Source organism: Plasmopara halstedii (genome assembly GCF_900000015.1).
Source record: "Plasmopara halstedii genome assembly, contig: Scaffold_2061, whole genome shotgun sequence".
NCBI classification, from domain to species: Eukaryota; Oomycota; class Peronosporomycetes; order Peronosporales; family Peronosporaceae; genus Plasmopara; species Plasmopara halstedii.
In genome coordinates, this window is record NW_020188969.1 from 1,898,682 (window position 1) to 1,899,451 (window position 770).

Here is a 770-nt window from a genome sequence, read left to right on the forward strand (position 1 = left end):
TCCCAACTAGCACTGATCCCGAGAAACCTAGACGATACACTGTCAATCTCGACCTTCATCGGATCGAACGGAAACTTGTCACCTCCTGGGAGCCCAGAAATTACGTCGGCGGCCCCTCCCAGGCTGCTGTTGACAAACGGTGGCACCGCCGACGGTTTCACTGTAGCTTCGAATAAGAAAACGCGTAGTCGCAAAGATATCGACTTTACTTCGCTGCTCACGAACCCGGTTCTACAGCCTCTCGACGGGATTGCCACGTCAAACTACTTCCAGTCACTCCAGTCGATGGAAGTTGAGTTTGAATTGAAGGACATCACGACTGACAAAAAGCACGGTGTACGCAAGCAGATCATGCCTGTCAATGTCCGGCGTCCCGAATCAGTGGAAACATCGATTGAGTCGGCGTTCTTTATTGAGAAGCATCACACAAAGATTGTGAAGGCGCTCAAGGTGACATCGATAATAGAGGTAACCGTGTCTATGCTGAACGACGAGAACACAACACTGCTTGACTTGCTGCCTGACCGAGTAATGGCAGCAGATGCAAAGGTCGGTGGAATTGTCAAGATCATTGAGAACGCGACAAACCCCGACAACATTGTAAAGAAGCTGGTCGAGAGCTCTCTTACGTTCAACAGCGCGCTACCACTCAAGATGGCAAGTCAAAGTAATGACATCGCTGAACTCGCTCAATTGCATGTGATCAACCGGCTTTTGTGTGCGACAAACCCCGCCGACGACACGACGTTTGCAAACAAGTGGAAAAAGAC

General features: G+C 50.1%; 1 protein-coding gene across 1 annotated transcript in view; it reads left to right on the forward strand.

Annotated features, from left to right (window-relative positions):
- Positions 1-285: 285 nt before the first annotated feature.
- PHALS_02912 (uncharacterized protein) overlaps positions 286-770 on the forward strand; it is a gene marked incomplete at both ends in the record, with an annotated part of 519 nt that continues 34 nt past the window's right edge. Inside the window, one exon of the mRNA XM_024717376.1 lies at positions 286-770. This exon is cut by the window's right edge and continues 34 nt beyond it. Coding sequence (XP_024582881.1) covers positions 286-770 — 485 coding nt within the window.